The 21,791-nt window shown below is 43.9% G+C and overlaps 1 protein-coding gene across 1 annotated transcript in view; it reads right to left on the bottom strand.

Annotated features, from left to right (window-relative positions):
- Positions 1 to 21,791, bottom strand: part of LOC132825272 (apolipophorins-like) — a 109,272-nt gene that overhangs the window by 43,922 nt on the left and 43,559 nt on the right. The window contains exons 15-16 of the mRNA XM_060840379.1: positions 15,039 to 15,243; positions 1,125 to 1,312 (exon numbers count right to left, since the gene is read on the bottom strand). Of these exons, the coding sequence (XP_060696362.1) occupies positions 1,125 to 1,312; positions 15,039 to 15,243 (393 nt within the window). The remainder of the gene's footprint in view (positions 1 to 1,124; positions 1,313 to 15,038; positions 15,244 to 21,791) is intronic.

Raw genomic sequence — 21,791 nt, 5'->3', positions numbered from 1 at the left:
GACCCTTCAATGAGACTACTGCTTGGAATTTGTACGTATGTTCCCGGGATATCAGTCTCAATGCTCACATTCTGCCATTAGCAGATTTACTCCAGAATTTGCGCAGACACGACCAAACACACATTGTGAGGTTAATCTTCATCTGCAGAAGATCAACATCAGTTCAACCACTGCTTGTACATCACCCTCTTCAGATCAATAGAAACGGTGGCTAACAATGCTGCCTCACAGGGACCTGGGTTCGGTCCCAGCCTCAGATGATTGTCTGAGGGGAGTTTGCACAGTGTCTGTGCAGGATTCCTTCGGATGCTCTGGTCTCTTCCCACAGTCCAAAGGTAAGCAGGTTGGGTGGATTAGCCATGGAGAAATGCAGGGTTACAGGGATAAGGTAGGGGGATGGGTTTGGATGAGATGCTCTTCGGAGGGTCAGTTTGGACTTGATGGGCTGAATGGTCTGCTGTAACACTGCAGGGATTCTATGAATTGGGAGGTATCTTACTTCCCTGATTTAGGCCACGTCAAAGCACAACTTGTGCTGTGGATTAGTCACAGGTCAAGGCAATGGAGGAGACCCCAAGTCAGCCGCAGCCAGAATTGGGACCAAAGCCTGACACAGTTGACATTATGCTAAGCCTTCGCTAACTGGCAACCCTTTCACAACTAACAGGGCAATCTATGTCAGAGCTCCTCAGACAGCACCTTCCAAATCCGAGACCTCTACCACCTCAAAAGGACAGAGCAACAGACAAATGGGATCACCACCTCTTTGAACCACACACCACCCTGATTGGGGAATACATAGTTGTTCCTTTAGTGTTGATGGGTCAAAAATCTGGAACGCCTGACTTAACAGCACTGCAGGTTTCTTACAGCATGTGGACCAAGGCTGTTCAATAAGGCAGCTCACCACCACCTTCTCCAGGGTAAACATGGATGTCCACATCCCATGAACAAATCCTAAAAAGTATTTTGCTATTCTTGATTTTTTGGGATCGACCATGAACTTAAAAATAATTAGCAACATAAACTGCAGGTGAGAAACAAAGATGATTTTTTATGTATAGGAAATCTAAAATTAAAAATTAATGGCAATGATACCTTCCTTTGCAGCATTTAACACTTACCAAATCAAATACTTGCTTGGTAATATGAAGCAATTTTGGCACGGAATGCAACAGCCATGTATCCTGAACTACGGTGGGTATAAAAGATTGAATTTTTTCCAGATACTCCTCAGTCTTCTGTTTCCATTCTTGATCAAGTTCCTTCAATGTTACATCGTAGTAAGCGCCCTTTAATGTGGCCACTGGTTCTGCAATTCAAATTGGCCTGTTAATGTTAAACATTTGAGTTACGTTGCTCATGTCAACTGCAACTGCTTCCCTTTTCATGTTATTCCCACAATTACAATTATTTACTTCATAATTTTACACACATTTACTTCCCTTTGAGGAAAAGTTGGAAGGTTTACCAACACACAGAGTCAAAGAGATTTACAGACCCTTCAATCTAACGCATCCATGCTGACCAGATATCCTAAATTAATCTGGTCCCATTTGCCAGCCCTTGGCCCACTTCCCTTTAAACCCTTCCTATTCATATACCCATCTATACCCATCTTGACGCCTTTTAAATGTTCGAATTGCACCAGCCTCCACTGTTACCTCTGCAGCTCATTCCATACACACACCACCCTCTGCATGACAAAGTTGCCCCTTAGGTCCCTTTTAAATCTTTCCCCTTTCACCCTAAACCTATGCCCTCTAGTTCTGGTCTCCTCCACCCCAGAAAAAAGACTTAGTATATTTAACCCATCCATGCCCTTCAGTTGACTTGCACTGTGCATGCTTCTGTCCATGTCCTCAATGTCTGGAGTGAGGTTTGAACCTGTGGGCAGTACGGTGGCTCAGTGGTTAGCACTGCTGCCTCACAGCGCCAGAGACCCGGGTTCAGTTCCCGCCTCAGGCGACTCTCTGTGTGGAGTTTGCACATTCTCCCGTGTCTGCGTGGGTTTCCTCTGGGTGCTCTGGTTTCCTCCCACAATCCAAAAATGTGTAGATTAGGTGAATTGCTAAATTACCCATAGTGTTAGGTGAAGGGGTAAATGTAGGGGAATGGGTCTGGGTGAGTTGCGCTTCGGCAGGTCGGTGTGGACTTGTTGGGCCAAAGGGCCCGTTTCCACACTAAGTAATCTAAAAAAAAACCCAGATCTACTAGATCAGAAAGACAGGCTTTCCAACTGAGTCACATGACCACAAGTCTTTTGGACAACCCGATGAATACTTATCACTCTAATTTTACACACTCACCAGTAGGAGGTGAAGTAGGTAATTATAAAGTTAAAAATCACACAACAACCTTGTGAGCTGTGCTCTGAAAGCTAGTGCTTCCAATTAAACCTGTTGGACTATAACCTGGCGTTGTGTGGTTTTTAACTTTGTACACCCCAGTCCAACACTGGCATCTGCATCTCTAACTCATAGGTAATTATAGACATGGGCTGCGTTTCAATCACTCCCCATTGTGGAAATGGTATAACTTGGACAAGCTGGATATCTAAGTAAATCATTGCAACAGTCTGAGTTTAGAGATAACTATAATTAATTTCAGTTCAGAGGAAGTGTATTTTCCCCTTTTTTTTAAAAAAGCATTGCTTTGAATCAGTAACAAAGTGCAAGTTGAGTGTGAAGGATGAAAAAAAAAGCATAAATCTTTGTGTGAAATAAATACACGAGTTCTCAGATCTTTTACGTTCCTGCTCACAGCGAATGAACTGTTTGGAGATATGGAGTTGTGACAAGTGAATGTTCTTCGGTTAGACAGGTTGTCAGAGAGCTGGTTACTCAGATGCAGCAAAAAGAAACATGGGGGGCTGACTTCCCTCTGGTTGTGTCTGGTAACATTTACTGACTATGGTGTGATCTGTAGAAAAATCAGGTGAGGATGGGAGGTGGTGGGATGTACAAATCGTTACCAGGAATGTATAACTTTGATTATGAGGAATATTGTATAGATGGAGGTTAATTTAATTTACTTGGATATAGTTATGAGAGGATAGAGTGGTAGGTGAAGTGGATAGGAAGAACCTGTTTTTCTTAACAGTGGGACCAGTAACCAGGGCATAGGTTTTAAGTCCTTTATGTTGTAACATGAGGGTCTTCAAACAACCTCAGGCCAGAGTTCTGGGTTACGAACAAATAGCATTTATTATTCATGACACTGATATCCAGGAGGTATAGAAAGAAAGAGTCCATAGTGTGGAAACAGGCCGTTTGGCCCAACAAGTCCACACTGACCCATCCCCCTACATTTACTCCTAACTAATATCGCTGGCCAATTCACCTAACCTGCACATCTTTGGACTGTGGGAAGAAACCAGAGCACCCGGAAGAAACCATTACAGACATGGGGAGAATGTGCAAACTCCACACAGACAGTTGCCAGAGGCTGGAATCGAACCCAGATCCCTGGCGCTGTGAGGCAGCAATGCTAACCACTGAGCCCCCATACCGCTGGGAGGCAAAACAAAGTTTGTTTGGAACTTTTGAACCTTGCTTCTGAACAGTCAAACCTTTGCACAAATCGCTGAGAGAGGTGGGGGGAGCTCTGTGCATCTAAGTACATGTGCAAGGTGGCACAGTGGCCCAGTGGTTAGCACTGCTGCCTCACAGCACCAGGACCCAGGTTTAATTCCAACCTCGGGCAACTGTCAGAGTGGAGTTGGCACATTCTCCCCATCGGCAAAAGTGAGGACTGCAGATGCTGGAGATTAGAGTTGAGAAAAGCACAACAGGTCAGGCAGCATCCGAGCAACAGGAAAATTGACATTTCGGGCAAAAGCCCTTCATCAGGAATGGGGCTGTGAGCTGAGGGAGTGGAGAGATAAATGGAAGGGGGTAGGGCTGAGGGCAAGGTCAGAACCTCCCTGGTCCTCACCTTCCACACCATCCTTTGCCATTTCCGCCACCTACAAACGGACCCCAGCACCAGAGATATATTCCTCTCCCCACCCCATCCACTTTCTGTAAAGACCATTCCCTCCGTGACTCCCTCGACAGGTCTACACCCCCCAGTGACCCACCCTCCCCTCCTGGCACCTTCCACTGCAGGAAGTGCAAAACATGAGCCCACACCTCCTCCATCACCTCCGTCCAAGGTCCCAAAGGAGCCTTCCACATTCATCAGAGTTTTACCTACACTTCCACAAGTCATTTACTGTATCCATTCCTCCCGACAGGGTCTCCTCCACATTGGGGAGAAAGGACGCCTACTCGGCGAGCGCTTCAGAGAACATTGCCGGGACACCGGCACCAACCAACCCCACCGCCCCGTAGCCAAACACTTCAACTTCCCCTCCCACACTGCCAAGGGCATGCAGGTCCCTGGGCCTCCTCCATCACCACACCCTAACCACTCAATGCCTGGAGGAAGAATGCCTCATCTCACTTCCCTTCCTCCCCACCTTATCCCAATTCCAACCTTCCAACTAGGCACTGCCCTCATAAGCTGTCTTACCTGTCCATCCTCCTTCCCACCCATTCTACCTGCCGCTCCGACCTATCACCATTACCCCGACCTTCATATACCTATTGCACTGTGAGCTTCCTTCCCTCAGCCCCAAGCCCCTCCCATTTATCGCTCCACTCCTTTGGCTCACAGTCCTAATCCTGATGAAGGGCTTTTGCTCGAATCATCGATTCTCCTGTTCCTCGGATGCTGCCTGACTTGTTGTGTTTTACCAGCACCACAGTCTCAACTCACATTCTCCCCGTGTCTATGCGAGTATCCTCCGGGCGCTCTGGTTTCTTCCTACAGTCCAAAGAAGTGCATGTTAGGTAAATTGGCTATTGGAAGTACAGGGATAGGGGCTAGGGGATGAATTTGGGTGGGATGCTCTTTGGCGGGTTGGTGTGGACCTAATGGGTTGAATGGCCTGCTTCGACGGTGCAGGGGCTCTGTGGGATGTGGGCTTCTTTGGCAAAGGCTATGTTTACTATCCACACGTATTTACCCTTGGATTGAATGGTATTTCAGAGGATAGTGTTATGAAGTTGAAAGCATGTATTATACCTTTAAGAGTGAGGGAATGCTGTACTGAACTGAGAGCTTACAAGCACTTGTATATGTGACTATCTGGCAGTCCCAGATGTACTGGATGATTGAAAACATGCAACCTTTGGCTGTGAAATGGATATCCGAGTTTTGGCAGCTGTTCTGACAACAATTCAAACTCAACCAATCAATCAATCAGTTTAAATTATGCCCCAGGATACTAAAACCCAATCGAGTTTGAATTTATTGTTTTGTCAACAATGAACCAATTAGGCGTTCCGATCTTGGAGGGGGGTATAAAATGAGGACATTTTGAAAATTGGTCAGAGACCAACTTCTGTTGAGAGAGCAACTGCTGGAGGGCTAATTGCCCATCTAACATCTTGCTCTCAAAGAAATTTTAGAAAACACTCTCTATCAAAGATACCTTTTCATGTGAAACATACTTGCAGTAAAAAGAAAGACCACCACCCAGGGAGATCATTAGCTGAAAGAATGAAGACACAGAAGACGACAAAGACTGTGTCGTTTTGAAATTAAGTTGCAGTAATTTTAATAAGTGTTTTATTGGAAGAACATATTGTGATAGAGTTGGAGGCATATAGTAAGCAGTTAAGAGAGCTTAGATTTGTGAATAGTTTTTGTTTAATGTTCACTTTTACAGTTAGAAAATAAACTGATGGTTTTTTTAAATAGTGGAATTTGGGAGTTCTTGGTCACTGATATTTTAACAGATCATGAGACAAGGCAAGCCTTTCTGGGTGTTGGTTTAATTAACAAAACAGGTTCACTTCCGTGTTGTAACAATAGCTAAGAATCAACCATATTGCTGCGGGTCTGAAGTCACATGCCAAAAACACTGGCTAACCCAGTAATACTGATGAATGAGACACACTGGTTCAACTTATACAATTCAAGATGGAACTCCAGAACAACCGGGATTTTCTTTTCTGAGAATTTCTCTTTTCTTTTTTACTGTTTATTTTCTCCTTCTCTAATAAGGCCACAGGGCAGTTAGTTCTGTGCTGTACAGGATCCAACATCTTTGCTGAACACTCACAGATTACTGCTGAGGATTTTTGAAACAATGCAGTTTACCCCAGAGACCCATCTACATCATCTCCCATCCCCGACACTTCAAGTACTTTGAGTTTTGAGCGTTAACTCCAACATTAAAAGTATTCCCTTTAAGACTGAATGTATTTTCACCCCCACCATCTCACAATTAAGTCTGTCAATCACAGGTCCAAGTCCTGTGGAGATCACACAGTTCCCCCTGAGTTGCTCATTGGAAATGGTGTAGGCATGAAACTGGGGGACATATTAAGGTGTGAGGAGAAATATTAAAAAAGGACACGAGGGGCAACTTTTTCTCATGACAGAGTGTGGCTCATGTGTGGAATGAGTTGCCAAAGGAAACAGTGAATGCAGATACAGTTATAATACGTAAAAGACATTTGGATAAGTATGTGAATAGGAAAGGTTTGAATAGATATGGGCCAAATGCAGGCAAGTGGAACTAGTTTAGTCTGGGAACATGGTCAGTGTGAATTAGTTGGACCGAAGGGTCTGTTTCCATGCTCTATGAGTCTATGAATGTTGGGCCGGAATTGTATTTCCAGCAGCTGAAATGTAAAAAAAAATTGGATTAGTAAGTATCCCAAAGCTCATGGAACTGCAAGGATTGGTTGTCATTGGGCTGCAACACCAACTGGGTGCTCGTGAACAGGGTACCATCGTTGCTTGACTGGAGTCAGATTAGTTTTATATTATCCCTTTTAAAATGACTTCTGGTGCAGAAAAGACCCAGCTACCAATGGCTGCTAAATGCTGAGGCTCCATCTTCGGTGAACAGATATTCTCAGCTGTTCAACACCACAACAGCAGAACAACAGCAGGTTCCTGTGCTATATTCTCAAGTTTGGGAAGAAGAGAAGAATGGGAAAATCATAAAGTACAGATTCATGACATCAAAAGGCTCGCATGCAGACAGTGAGGAAGCAATAAGAATCTCGAGATCACTATTTAGGATTCGTAGCTAGGATTGTCAAGGCAGCACCTGAAATCACCACAGAAAATTCTGGACAAACTAAGGAGTGCCGCTGTCACATTTAGAACACTGTAAGGAGGTTAATGTGACCACCATGTATGATTAAATGTCCAATCATCTCTTCAACAGGACACTTCCGTGTATCATCATTAGCAGTGATGGTCACACAAGCTGGCTTTGACATGGAAATAGGGGAAGCGTTCTGATATGGAAGGGTATCAGTGAAGCTTTAATTCATAGAACTCAGAGTTTCTACAGTGTGGAAACAGGCCATTTGACCCAAGCCCATACTGACCCTCCAAAGAGTATGGGCTCCAGACCCACTCCCCTACCCTCTTATCCTACATTTCCCCTGACTAATGCACCTAATCTACACATCCTTGAACACTATGGACAGTTTAGCATGGCTAATTAACCTAACCTGCCCATCTCTGGACTGAGAGGAAACCAAAGGAAACCCAGGCAGACAGGGAAGGATGTGCAAACTCCACACAGACAGTTGCCTGAGGCTGGAATCAAACATGGGACTCAGGTGCTAACCACTGAGCCACCGTGCCACCAGTGGTTCCGTCGAGATCTGTAGAGGCAGATACCAAAGGATCATCTTCATGAAATGAAGAAACTGGGCCAATTAGGAGCATTTCTCAGATTCACCCCGTCAGAATTAGAAATACAGGTCCATTTCAGATTCAAACACAGCAGCTCTAGAGTTGATCGACAGCAGGCGACCTTCAATGGAGTTTGTATTTCAGAGCTGAAATTTTTTTGTATAATTAAAAACACAGGTGATTTGATGATGGAAAAAAAATTAAAGGAGCTAGCACAATGGTGATAAAAATACATTCTGAGGTGTGTAAAAGAGAACAGAACTCGCTTATACAGGGTGGTACAGTGTAGAGTCATAGAATCCCTACAATGTGGGAGCAGGCCATTCAGCCAATCAAATCCACAGTGACCCTCCAAAAAGGGTTACACCCAGACTTTCACCCTTGGACACTAAAGGATATTTCCCATTGCCAATCCACCTAACCTGCACATTTTCGTCCTGCAGCAGGAAACTGCAATCCCCTGAGGAAACCTACCCAGACACTGGGAGAATGTGCAAACTCCACACAGATGGCCACTCGAGGGTGGAACCGAACCAGGGACCCTGGCACTGTGAGACAGGAGTGCTAACCACTGAGCTACTGTGCTGACTCTCACCTTACCTTTGAATTATAAGGCCTAAGTTCAAGACCCACTTACTTTAGCTGGATGGTCTCTACTAAATTCTTTAAACAATATTAAGTTGTTTTAAATGCGTGGACATTTAAGAATTGTGAAACTTTAAAAGTGAGTGATAGTGGAAATATTAGATTCACTACAGTGTGGAAACAGGCCCTTTGTCCCAACCAGTCCACACCGACCCTCCAAAGAGTAATCTACCCAGACCCATTTCCCTCCGACTAATGTACCTAACATTATGAGCAATTTAGAATGGCCAATTCACCTGATCTACACATCTTTGGACTGTGGGAGAAAACTGGAGCACCCGGAGAAAACTCCACACAGTCACTTGAGGCTGGAATTGAACCTGGTACCCTGGTGCTGAGACAGCAGTGCTAACCCCTGAACCACCGTAATAGAAAGGAGCTTTCTTTAAATATAGTGAAAGGTTATGGATGAATCACTTTTTATAAAGTTTTTTTTACACACATTCAACTGTCACTTTGGTCCAGACAGGGAACAAAATTCAAAATTTGTGGATTAACCCCACACTGCAACCAGCTAGCTCAGGACCCAAACCAATCAGTGCCGTTAAAAGGTACAGCTAAAAATTGGGAAGTCTGAGATTGGCACTGCAAATTCTGGAATATGATCCCAGCTATCTTTCATAGAGGGTATCTGTGTCAAACTGACTTGGCGAAAATCTGGTGTAAAGGCTTAACAACAAAATCTGCTTTAAATTAATTGTTTCTTGATTAAGCCCTGAAAAGGAATTAAATGGAGCTTCCCTCACCTTAAGAAGGATCACATTTAGAGTCATAGAGGTGTACAGCACAGAAACAGACCCTTCTGACCAGCTCATTCATGCCGGCCAGGTATCCTAAATTAATCTAGCCCTATTTGCCAGCACTTGGCCCATATCCCTCTAAACCCTTCCTCTTCATATACCCATCCAAATGCCTCTTAAATGTTGTCATTGTACCAGGCTCCACTAATTCTTCTGTTAGCTCATTCCAAACAGGCCCATAAAGATCCCTTTTAAATCTTTCCCCCTTCACCCTTAACCTATGCCCTCTCGTTCTGGACTCCCCCACCTAAGGAAAAGATCTTATCTACTCACACTATCCATGCCCCTCATGATTTTATAAACCTCGACAAAGTCACCCCTCAGCCTCCAATGCCCAAGGGAAATAAGATGCCATGACATCGTCTACTAGAATCCTTGCAGCAATGACAATATCTTACAGAATATTAACATTGGTTTTTACGCGTATTTCTCTTGGTCTGTTTCTCCATCAGCTCCCTGCCAAATTTTAAGAAAACGATGAATTGTTCTTCATAATTTTTTGCAACTATAAACTGAGTCCTCAATGCATTTCAAAGTATTTTGAAAACCTTTGATGGACTTTTTTGTTTTTGTTTTTTTTTGTTACTGCAACTGTAGCCAAGAGACAATCCACAAGAACTGACAGCTCGATGAGTAAGAGCAGGCTCAAACAGTATGTAACTGGCATGGACTGGTTGGGCTGAATGGGCTTTTTTTTCCTAAATTGTACACACCATGTTTTGAAACAAAATTGAACTACAAGCCACCCTAGAGCATCGTATTAGTGTAGGTGACCAAAAGAGACTTTCAGGGTGGGTTTATATCATAGACTCATACAGCACAGAAACAGACCCTTCCATTCAACCAGTCTATGCCAAACGTAATCCCAAACTAAATTAGTCCCGTCTGCCTGCCCTTGGCCCACATCCCCACATTTCTTACTCTTAAACTTATCCAAATGTCTTTTAAACTTTGTACCCACATTCACCACTTCCTCTGGAAGTTAATTCCACACATGAACCATCCTCTGTGTAAACATTTGCCCTCGTTCTTTTTTAAATCTTTCTCGTCTCACCTTAAAAAATATGCTCCCTAGTTTTGAAATCCCTCACCCCAGGGAAAAGACACCTGTCATTCACCTTATCTGCACACCTCATGATGTTATAAAACTCAATAAGGATGGGTCTATTGGATGTTCTGCTCTCAAAATGATGGTGGTGGAGTAGGCAGCATTCTGCTTCCTCAGCCTGGGGCTCAGCAATCCGTCCGCTTTCCCCACCCCCTGCCCCACCACCCACCTTTTTCTTCTGCTCTCTCTTTTTTCTCAGATTTTAAAGTGTTTCTTATCCTGATAAGAAAACTTACCTTGGAGAGGCTGAGAGCCGAACAGGAAGGGTTTAGAGGGATATGGACCAAGTGCTGGCAATTGGGACTAGATTAATTTAGGATATCTGGCCGGCATGGACTGGTTGGTCCGAAGGGACTGTTTCTGTGCTGTACACCCCGCTATGACTCTCTATGTTGCCCTTTTTCAGGTAAGGGAAGGTCCATTTAATTCCTTTTCAGGTCTCAATCAAGAAACAATTCATTTAAAGCTGATGAAATCGAGCGGAACAGGCTGGAGGCCTGGAGCAGTGCTGTGAGCCGGAGCAGAGCTGGACAGGCTGGAGCAGTACTGTGAGCTGGAGCAGAGCTGGAGGCCTGGAGCAGTGCTATGAGCTGGAGCAGCGCTGGACAGGTTGGAGGCCTGGAGCAGTGCTGTGAGCCGGAGCAGCGCTGGACAGGTTGGAGGCCTGGAGCAGTGCTGTGAGCTGGAGCAGAGCTGGACAGGTTGGAGGCCTGGAGCAGTACTGTGAGCTGGAGCAGAGCTGGACAGGCTGGAGGCCTGGAGCAGTACTGTGAGCCGAAGTGGAGTGGGTTGCAGGATTGAAGTGACTGGGATCCAGAGAACATAGAACATAGAAGGATACAGCGCAGTACAGGCCCTTCGGCCCTCGATGTTGCGCCGACCGAATCCTACCTAACCTATACTAGCCCAATAACTTCCAAATGCCTATCCAATGCCCGCTTAAATGACCATAAAGAAGGAGAGTTCACCACTGATACGGGCAGGGCATTCCATGAACTCACAACCCGCTGTGTGAAGAATCTACCCCTAACATCTGTCCTATACCTACCACCCCTTAATTTAAAGCTATGTCCCCTAGTAACACCTGACTCCATTAGCGGTAAAAGGTTCTTAGTATCTACTCTATCTAAACCCCTAATCATCTTATACACTTCTATCAGATCTCCCCTAAACCTTCTCTTCTCCAATGAGAACAGCCCCAAGTGCCTCAGCCTTTCCTCATAAGATTTTCCTACCATTCCAGGCAACATCCTGGTAAACCTCCTCTGCACTCGTTCTAAAGCTTCCACATCCTTCCTGTAGTATGGCGACCAAAACTGCACACAATACTCCAGATGAGGCCTCACCAGAGTCTTATACAACTGCAACATGACCTCAGGACTCCAGAACTCAATTCCTCTGCCAATAAAGCCCAGTACACCATATGCCTTCCTCACAGCACTATTTACCTGGGTGGCAACTTTCAGAGATCTGTGTACATGGACACCAAGATCCCTCTGCTCATCCACACTACCAAGTAGCCTACCATTAGCCCAGTAATCCATCATCTTGTTATTCCTACCAAAGTGAACGACTTCGCACTTAGCTACATTGAATTCCATTTGCCACATTTCCGCCCAGCTCTGCAACTTATCTATATCCCGCTGTAACCTACCACTTCCTTCCTCACTATCCACAACTCCACCGACTTTTGTGTCATCCGCAAACTTGCTTACCCAGCTTTCAAGTCCTTCCTCTAGATCATTTATAAAGATAACAAAAAGCAATGGTCCCAAAACAGATCCTTGTGGTACACCGCTAGTAACTGCGCTCCAAGATGAACATAATCCATTAACTACTACCCTCTGTCTCCTTCCAGCCAGCCAATTCCTAATCCAAACCTCTAATGTATCCTCAATGCCATACCTCCGTAGTTTTAGCATTAGCCTACCATGCTAACAGTGGCGACAGTTGTTGTAGTGGGGTCTGTGGGCGGGCAGCAGCTTAGAGGACAGTCAGATCACATGTGGTAGCCCCTACGCTGTGTTACTGCAATGTAATGCTTATCTGTAATGTGTTTATCTGACTTTAATGTTTATCTTTTTAACTATGTCTTATTCCAATATATACTTTGAATCACTATAAGGTAATGCATCTTCTTTTCTTTGTATCATTTTGCATCTACGATTTGTAACTAAGATGGCGTCATGAGAGTTGACATTGTAAACATTTCACCGTACTCCTGTATTTGAGTATATGCGACAATAAAGGATATTCTATTCTATTCTCGTCATAACCCCTAAACCTCTTATGCTTGAGTGAAAGAAGTCCCAGCCTTCCATCCTCTCCTCATGACTCAAACCATCCATCCTTGGCAACAACCTGGTAAATCTTTTTTGACCCTTTTCCAGCTTAAAAACATCTTTCCTATAAGAGGGAGACCAGAACTGTAGACAATGTAGACCATTGTCAGTTCTAGTAGTGGCGTAAATATGAGAAGTATTATTGCTGAGTGTGAGATAAGAATAGTCAAACCAGAAGGACTGGAAATAGATAAAAGTCAGACTAATTTTATAGCATAAACATGATTTCTTGTGGTTATGTACACTACAGTTCAGAGAAGGATGAAGCATTACACTTTTGCTGTTATGGTGCTGCGTTCTTCACCTTCTCCTGTCGCTTTAAGGCCACTCATCTAGTTACTTGGGTAAACAGATTCTCAGGCCATTCAAAGTTTAATTACTGATTGGTCTTGAGCATTGCAAACTGGAACATCCTCTTCAGTTCAAAACTACAGTTGTGGACACGCATGTGAACCACCTTCAATTTGCTCTGCATCTGCAACCAAGGTAAACATCTGGCCATCTGTGTTGACTCAGAGTGGAATACAATACATGTGACCTCACGACTGCTTCATGACGTTTTGAGTTTGAGCCAGATGTGCCTGCTATTGGTGAACAATCCGACATTGTGCGGAATGTAACTGAGAGGAGCCAACTGCCCCAACCACTCAGTAGGTTGGTCACACAGTGGATTATCACATTTTATATCGATGCAATGTGCGAAACCACAGTTGGGAAACTGAAGAAAAGCATCAAATAGTCTCAAAGATTTCACCCTCTCTAGATCCCTGAAACACATGCTGGAAAATACAAGCCTTTTGTTTCAAATGATGTAATTTTCAAAACTGCAATTTGCAAATTTTCTTTTTTTAAAATTAATTCTGGAGAGACTTGATCTTGCGATCAGGATGTAATTAAATGAACAGCAATGAACAGCATTCCTGATGAAGGGCTTTTGCCCAAAATGTCAATTCTCCTCCTCCTCAGATGCTGCCTGACTTGCTGTGCTTTTTCAGCACCACATTCTCGACAACAATAAATGGACAGGCAGGTCCAAGGCAAGAAGTCTTGCAACAGTTTACAGTGTCCCTGCCTCTGGACCAGCAGCTGCAGGTTCTAGAGCCCCTTCAGGACTTGATAGTCAAGGAAGGCACATTTATAGTACAGCCAAACAGGTTGAGGATCAATTTCCAACTTACAGCAATGACAGGCGGTAAGAACAGGAGAGATCCCTGGTCAGCCTTGGGTTGGAAAGCAAATTGGAGCCTCGATCATCATTATGCATAGCTTCAGGGGTCCCTACATGCCTGTGAGAAGGCACATTGATATGGAAGATTGGATGCCTTTGGGTGGCAGGGAAGGGGGAAGAGGCTGGTTGACTGGCATGGACCAGATTACTGCAACAACGTGGGGTCTGAACCCCATTTTGGTGGGGGCACATTCAGATCTTCTGCCCAACCTGGTGGAGGCTGTGGAATTGGAGGGGGAGGCAGACCTGCCTTGAGACAGAGAACTCGAGCCAAGCTAGTGCTCGGCATTTGTAGAATTTGGCACACTGAAATTAATGGTTGGAAACAGTTCAGCAGTTGTTATAGGGGGTGTCCAACTCTAATTATTAATCAAACTCAATTGCATAATCACCTCATGCACACCCTGTGATTAGGCTGCATTTGACTTGATAAAGATTTGAAAAACTTGCTTCATAAATATTCCTGAAGAGGGATAACATGGTGCGATCCAATTAACACAGCTGAAACATAAAGGAGTAAGCAATTTCAAACAGGTTGTGATACCCAAGCCGGGAGTAAGTTGATTTTAAATGACTAAAATGTACTAAACCAAATATTCAGAACTATTTGCTAGTAATGTGGTTATATGGCTATGAGCTTCATAGCAAATTAGGACAGAACCTAATATCCAAGAGCTTTCAAAAGGTATCTATTAATTGGTCTCGAAATCAAAAGAACCCATTTAATTCTGGAAATCTCCTCCAAGGCTCCAGTGGGGATTAAATCATCCAGGCATTGGGACCTGATTAGTTTATGGATGGGTACTGAGAACAAGAAATGCTGGAAATCATAGCAGCAAAACGTCCTGAAGAAAGATTACACCCGAAATGTCGACTTCTCCAACTCCTGATGCTGTCTGGCTTGCTGTGTTCTTCCAGCCTCCTGTCTGTCTATTTTGGAAATCACAGTGGGTCAGGCAGCATCCATGGAGAGAGAGCAAGCTAACGTTTCGAGTCTAGATGACACTTCATCAGAGCTGAAGTGAAGGACCTGTTTCTAGCAGTTTCTGGCACAGAAGATTGCAAAGAAACTCAAGATATGGTGAATACGGTACCTTTTGCACCAACTGTGCCAATTTCAGGTGAACCGCCCTGAAAATGTAAAAGCATGAAAGCTCCAGCAGGATGTATCTAACATCTTTTCAATCATATTCTTCATCACTTACTTTGAAGTTCTCCTTGTAACTGTTGCAACATTTCGTCCAGCTTTGCTAGGTACAATGGGACAGCGTGTAGCATCATCTGCCTGGCTCTGCTCAGCTTCCAGAACTGACGAAATGGTCTACCGCCATTCCTGATCACGTCGGCTGTCTTCTGGGAAACCTTTAGCAACCAACCGCATGTTTCATACAGGAAGTCAACACCTTCGACCTAGACAGGAATGAAACGATCACTCAGAGTGTACAGGTGCAGAGTAGGGGCAGGTAGAGGATTGTGTTTGCCCCTGTCTTCAGGCAAATAGCACCAAAACCCAACTGTCTCAGATGGATAGGGGGACCTCCATGTAACTGATTATTGAAAGCAGAGACTTGGCAGAAAACAAATCTACACACAAACTAAAGAGATCTTGAGTGATTAATGAAAGTATTACAAGTTCAATGGAAACAAAATGTAAAACGGGGGCACGTCAGTCTATGTATGCAAGTTCTTATGCCTCAAAATTCATTTTTGCTCAGATTACCAATTCTTTTTGAACACAGCTTTGAAGCAATTCTTTAAAGTTTGCAAACTGAATAGATTTCCCCCCATCTCAGAGACATACTATTATGGCTTTGACAGAACTTTCCCATAACACTGGATTCTATGTTTTGTTATACAGTGCCATTTTTTCTTTAGGAATGATGATCATTTGGTTATAATAACCTCCCAGGCAGTGCAATGCCCAGTCACTAACATCTCTCAGAACTGAAACCCCATAGGTCCAATTAAAATAAACAGAAAAAGATATTTAGTTTATAGCAAAAGTTACAGACTGGTGGTTGGAGTTCATCTGTGCTCAATTTAAGGTTGTCACTAAATATCGCTTCTGGGTCTTAAGACCACTCACTGTTTGCATATAATTGACTGATGTTAATAAATGCTTGGCAGAACTGAAAAGTGGCAATGTCTATATTTCTTAGATGTGACTATTTTTGGGTATGTATTAATATAGGATTTCTATTCAAATATGCATGCAGAGCCCCACAAAATACTTGTGGTCTGATTAGAATCTTTGCTGCAACCACAATTCTTTACAGTTTGGATTTCTTTTTACTTCAACTTTAACAAAGGTTTCACGTTACCAGAACAAATTTTGCCCATAATGTCCCACTCTAGAAACAGCTACATAAAACTACCTTTTATGGATATGTAGTAGGTGATCAGGGATAGCATAGGGAATTTGTGTGTGGAGTTTGAGGAGGTAGGGAAAGCCCTAAATGAGTTTTTTGCTTCTGTCTTTACGAAAGAAGAGCAGGTGTACATGCTGGAATGGATAGAGATCGAGGAAGCTGTTGTGCTGAAAATTTTGTCAAACATTAAGATTGACAAGTCGCCAGGCCTGGACCAGATTTGTCCTCGGCTGCTTTGGGAAACGAGAAATGCAACTGCTTCGCCACTTGCGAAGATCTTTGCATCCTCGCTCTCCACTGGAGTCGTACCTGAGGAGTGGAGAGAGGGAAATGTAATTCCTCTCTTCAAGAAAGGAAATAGGGAAATCCCCGGCAATTACAGACCAGTCAGTCTCATGTCTGTCGTCTGCAAGGTGTTAGAAAGGATTCTGAGGGATAGGATTTATGACCATCTGGAAGAATATGGCTTGATTAAATGCAGTCAACACGGCTTTGAGAGGGGCAGGTCATGCCTCACAAACCTTACTGAGTTCTTTGAGGATGTGACTAGAAAAGTTTATGAGGATTGAGCTGTGGATGTGGTGTATATGGACTTCAGCAAGGCATTTGATAAGATTCCCCATGATAGGCTCATTCAAAAGGTCAGGAGAAATGGGATACAGGGGAACTTAGCTGTCTGGATACAGAATTGGCTGGCCAACAGAAGATAGCGAGTGGCAGTAGAAGGAAAATATTCTGCCTGGAAGTCTGTGGTGAGTGGTGTTCCATAGGGGTCTGTCCTTGGGCCTCTATTGTTTGTAATTTTTATTAATGACTTGGATGAGGGGATTGAAGGATGGGTCAGCAAGTTTGCAGATGACACAAAGGTTGGAGGTGTCGTTGACAGTACAGAGGGCTGTTGTAGGCTGCAGTGGGCCATTGACAGGATGCAGGGATGGACTGAGAGGTGGCATATGGAGTTCAACCTGGGTAAATGCGAGGTGATGTATTTTGGAAGATCGAATTTGAAAGCTGAGTACAGGATTAAGGATAGGATCCTTGGCAGTGTGGAGGAACAGAGGGATCTTGGTGTGCAGGTATATAGATCCCTTAAAATGGCCACCCAAGTGGACAGGGTTGTTAAGAAAGCATATGGTGTTTTGGCTTTCATTAACAGGGGGATTGAGTTTAAGCGTCATGAGATCTTGTTGCAGCTCTATAAAACTTTGGTTAGACCGCACTTGGAATACTGGGTCCAGTTCTGGTCGCCCTATTATAGGAAAGATGTGGATGCTTTGGAGAGGATTCAGAGGAGGTTTACCAGGATGCTGCCTGGACTGGAGGGCTTATCTTATGAAGAGAGGTTGACGGAGTTGTGACTTTTTCATTGGAGAAAAGGAGGAGGAGAGGGGACCTAATTGAGGTATACAAGATAATGAGACGCATAGATAGAGTCGATAGCCAGAGACTATTGCCCAGGGCAGAAATGACTAATACGAGGGGTCATAGTTTTAAGCTGGTTGGAGGAAAGTATAGAGGGGATGTCAGAGGCAGGTTCTTTACACAGAGAGTTGAGAGAGCATGGACTGCGTTGCCAGCAGCAGTTGTGGAAGCAAGGTCATTGGGGACATTTAAGACATGCATATGGTCATAGAAATTTGAGGGTGCATACATGAGGATCAGTGGTTGGCACAACAGTGTGGGCTGAAGGGCCTGTTCTGTGCTGTACTGCTCTATGTTCTATCTATGTTCTATGTAATTGACCAGAAAAGAGAGAGAGAGAGAGTCAGAGTTATACAGCGCAAAAAGTGGCCCTTCAGCCCAACCCGTCCATGCTGATCAGGTTTCCTAAAATAAAGCACCTGCGTTTGGCTCATGTCCTGCACACCTTCCCTATCCATGTACCCAACTAAATGTCTTTTAAATGCTGTAATCGTACAAGCATCTACTTCTTCCTCTAGCAGCTTGTTCTGTACACGCGTCAGCAGCTGTGTGAAAAAGTTAGTCCTCAGGCATCTTTTAAGTTTTTTCCCTCTCACTTTAAATCCCTCTAGTTTTGAACTCCTCTGCACTGGGGTAAAGATCTTAACTATTCACCTTATTTACACTCCTCATGACTTTATGAACCTTTATAAGGTCAGCCCTCAGTCTCCCATGCTCTAGGCAAACACGTCCCAGCTCGCTCCTTATAACTCAAATGTTCCAGTCTCAGTAAAAATCTTGTGTGTAGGAGTGGGGGGGGGGAGAAAGAGTGAGACAGAGAGAGAGAGAGAGCGAGCAAGCGAAAGGACTGAACCTGCACTGCTGCCACCATTCTGAACAATACATGAAACATCTAACCATCTGATTTGAATGGTACCCCCGCGGACATAGGAATTGGGGTAACACTTCTATCAAGTGTCAGAGAATTTGGATACATAATTGGGAATTGTTTCATCCTGACATGAAAAGCCAGGTTGACATTTGTGGGTCAATATTATCTGGGGAGTAAATGGACAGTTTCTTTAAAGTTGTCTGTCATAATAGCAGCAGCTAGTGACACAAGGAAACACCATCCTAACTACCAAAACTGCAATGTGACCTGCTCTGTGTCTCAGGTTCAGATTTTGTAGCACCAATATGACCATAATGAATCAATGATTACAGTCAGGTGGTCATTGGAGTTGGCAGACTGTTTCCATTCTCTTAGACCATGACCATAAGACATTGGAGCAGAAGCAGGCTATTTCGCCCATCGAGCCTGCCCCACCACTCAATTAAATCACAGCTGCTCTGATCATCTTGATTAGATTAGATTATCTACAGTGTGGAAACAGGCCCTTCAGCCCAACAAGTCCACACCAACCCGCCGAAGCGCAACCCACCCAGACCCATTCCCCTACATTTACCCCTTCACCTAACACTAAGGGCAATTTAGCGTGGCCAATTCACCTGACCTGCACATTTTATTTTGGACTGTGGGAGGAAACCGGAGCACCCGGAGGAAACCCACGCAGACGGGGTGGGGGAGACGTGCAAACTCCATGTAGTCAGTTGCCTGAAGTGGGAATTGAACCTGGGTGTCTGCCGCTGTGAGGCAGCAGTGCTAGTTGCTGTGCCACCGTGCCACCCACTTTCTTGACTTTTCCTCAATTCCCTTACTGATTAAAAATCTGTCTATCCTCTCCTTGCGGACAAGGAAAAATACCTTAGTCAATTGGGTAGCTGAGGGCCCTCCAGGAGTTTCAAACTGGCACAGGGTAATCATAGAATATATCCCCTTTGACTTCCTCACAAATATGGTGCACCAAAAAACTGAATTATTCTATAAAATATGGCAGCCCTTTCTGAACTATACAGACACAGATATTTCGGCCATATTGTTAATGGCTTTTGTCTCGCTGTGGTAGTGGTTCTGGCTGGTCCGGGGGGCCCCGGGAGGGGAAGAATCCTGCATAACTATGGGTTTTATCATGACTTGATGTTAATCCATTTTGAGTATATACTTAATTATTTAATTATTATGTTATTTCTTACTAGTAATGTAAGATATTTTATGCTTTGGTTGTTTGTAGGATAGATTAGTAGTTAGCCGAGTATTTTTTTTCTTTTTTGTTGTGTTTTGGTTATTATTTTTATATATATATATATATATATATATATGTGTGTGTTTATACTTGTTTGTATTACTTTGTAATTTTGTAAAAAATTTTTTAAAGTAAATATCTATTAAAAAAAAATCTGTCTATCTCAGACTAGAGTACACTTAATGACTCAACCCTGACAATGGTTTGCATTAAGGAATTCCACAGGTTCACTACCTGCTCAGAAAAGAAATCTTCCTGAGCAGGGTTGCTCAGTGGCTAGCACTGCTGCTTCACAGCACCAGGGTTCGATTCCAGCCTCAGGCTACAGTCTGTGTGGAGTTTGCACGTTCTCCCCTTGTCTGCATGGGTTTCCTCCGGGTGCTCTGGTTTCCTCCCACAGTCCAAAGATGTGCAGGTCAGGTGAATTGGCCATGCTAAATTGCCCGCAGTGTTCAGGGATGTGTAGGTTAGGTGCATTAGTCAGGGGGAAATATAGGATAATAGGGCAGAGGAATAGCCCTGGGTGGGATAATCTTTAGAGGGTTGGTGTGGGCTTGTTGGGCCGAAGAGCCTTTTCCACACTGCAGGGATTCTATGATCTCTGTCTTAAATGCACGACCCCTCATTCTGAGATTCTGCCCTCTGGTCCTAGATTCGCCCACAAGTGGAAACAACCTTTCATCATGTATCCTTTCAAGCCTCCTAAGAATCTGAGAGATATTTTCTAACTAACTTGCTCAGAAGATGCTATGGAAAACCTCTGGAGCAGGAGGGACTTGAACCCAGGCCTCCTGGCATAGATATAGGGACATTACACTGGGCCATAAGAACCATTCTAAGAACCTAGTATGTTTCAATAAGGTTGCTTCAAATTAGTCTAAACTTCTACGAGTTCATGCCCAAATCTACTAATCTGTACTCATAAGAAAATCTCTTCATATCTGGTATCAGCCTCATGAATCTCCTCTGGACTGTCTCCAATGCCAGCATATCTTTCTTTAGTTAAGGGGATCAAAAATATTCAGAGTGTTCTAACTCATGCCTTCTACATTTTAAGCATGACTTTCCTAAGTTATACTCCATTGCCATTGAATTAAAGGCCAACATTTCATTTCCTGTCAGCATAGCTCCCAAACTTGGAAGCTAGTTTTTTTTAATGGTTTATGCATGCGGACCACCAAATCTCTCACTGTGCTGTAGCTTTCCGCAGTTTCTCCATTGAAATAATATTCAGCTCCTCTATTCCTCCTGCCAAAATGAATAACCCCACAATTCCCCAAATTAAATTCCATTTGCCACATTTTTGCCTACTCTCATAACCTTGCGATATCTTTCTGGGAGATTCTTTGTGTCACCCTCACCTCTTGTTTTTCATGTATTTAGAACATAGAAAAATACAGCGCAGTACAGGCCCTTCGGCCCTCAATGTTGCGCCGACCGAATCCTACCTAACCTACACTAGCCCAATAACTTCCAAATGCCTATCCAATGCCCGCTTAATTGACCATAAAGAGGGAGAGTTCACCACTGCTACTGGCAGGGCATTCCATGAACTCACAACCCGCTGTGTAAAGAATCTACCCCTAACATCTGTCCTATACCTTCCACCCCTTAATTTAAAGCTGTGTCCCCTTGTAACAGCTGACTCCATTAGCGGTAAAAGGTTCTCAGTGTCTACCCTATCTAAACCCCTAATCATCTTGTACACCTCTATCAAATCTCTCCTAAACCTTCTTTTCTCCAATGTGTCATCTACAAACAGGCCTAGAGAACATTCACTTTTATCATCCAACAGTGGTCCCAACACTGTTCCTTCTGGTATGCCACTAGTTACAGGTTGCCATTCTGAAAATGCAAGCCCCCCCACCCATCCATCCTATCTGTTTGCCTCTCCTATTAGTAGCTAATCTTCTATCTATGCTCATATACAACCTACAACATCATGGACTTATTCAGTGGCCTTATTAGCAGAATCCAAATATATTACCAAAAGAGAAAATGCTGGAAAATCTCAGCAGGTCTGGCAGCGTCTGTAAGGAGAGAA

The sequence above is a fragment of the Hemiscyllium ocellatum genome, chromosome 20 (genome assembly GCF_020745735.1).
Source record: "Hemiscyllium ocellatum isolate sHemOce1 chromosome 20, sHemOce1.pat.X.cur, whole genome shotgun sequence".
In the NCBI taxonomy this organism is placed as follows: domain Eukaryota; kingdom Metazoa; phylum Chordata; class Chondrichthyes; order Orectolobiformes; family Hemiscylliidae; genus Hemiscyllium; species Hemiscyllium ocellatum.
Note: the sequence above shows the minus strand (reverse complement) of the source record. Positions and strands in the feature narration are given on the sequence as shown.